The sequence below is a fragment of the Saprolegnia diclina genome, assembly GCF_000281045.1.
Source record: "Saprolegnia diclina VS20 unplaced genomic scaffold supercont1.27, whole genome shotgun sequence".
Taxonomy (NCBI): Eukaryota; Oomycota; class Saprolegniomycetes; order Saprolegniales; family Saprolegniaceae; genus Saprolegnia; species Saprolegnia diclina.
Window position 1 is genome coordinate 195,430 of NW_008246094.1, and position 677 is coordinate 196,106.

The 677-nt window shown below is 61.3% G+C and overlaps 1 protein-coding gene across 1 annotated transcript in view; it reads right to left on the reverse strand.

Annotated features, from left to right (window-relative positions):
- Positions 1–677, reverse strand: part of SDRG_08749 (hypothetical protein) — a 1,287-nt gene extending 610 nt beyond the window's left edge. The window contains exon 1 of the mRNA XM_008614646.1: positions 24–677. Within this exon, the coding sequence (XP_008612868.1) occupies positions 24–626 (603 nt within the window). The 5' untranslated portion in view covers positions 627–677. The remainder of the gene's footprint in view (positions 1–23) is intronic.

The window sequence follows — 677 nt, forward strand, 5'->3', positions numbered from 1 at the left end:
GGAATCGTCGAGAGGAAGTTGACGATCTGGAAGATGAGGAGCGACACGATACCGTCACCGACGACGTCCTTGAAGATCTGACCGCCGTACGTGAAGATCGGGTTGATACCGGTGGCTTGCTGGAGCAGCTGAAGCGAGCAAGCAATGATGACGCGCGGGCGGATGGACGGGTGCCAGAGGTCAGCCCACGTGGACGTGTTGTCGCCTTCTTCTTCGATGGCGTCACCAATGGCCTGGAGCTCAGCGCCGACGTTTTCAGTACGACGGAGACGCTTGAGGGCCGCCTCGGCTTGGTCACGGCCCTTGGCCTTGTACGTCCAGCGCGGGGACTCGGGCACGCAAAAGATACCGGCCATAACGATCACCGGGAAGGCCATCGCAACAGCGTTGGTGACGCGCCAGCCGTGTTCGTCGTTCTGGACGACGTAGTTGATAATACCGGCAAGAAGGAGACCGGTGACGATCGACATCTGCATGAAGCCCGAGAGCATACCGCGAAGCTCCTTGGGGGCCATCTCGGCACCGAAGATCGGCAGCGAGAACGACGAGTTGCCGACGCCAAAGCCCTGGATGATACGGGCGATCAGCGAGAGCGTGTGGTTGCCCTTGTTGGTGAGGACGAGCATGAGCGTGCCGGCGCAGAAGAGGACACCGGCCGAGAAGATGGTCGCGCGGCG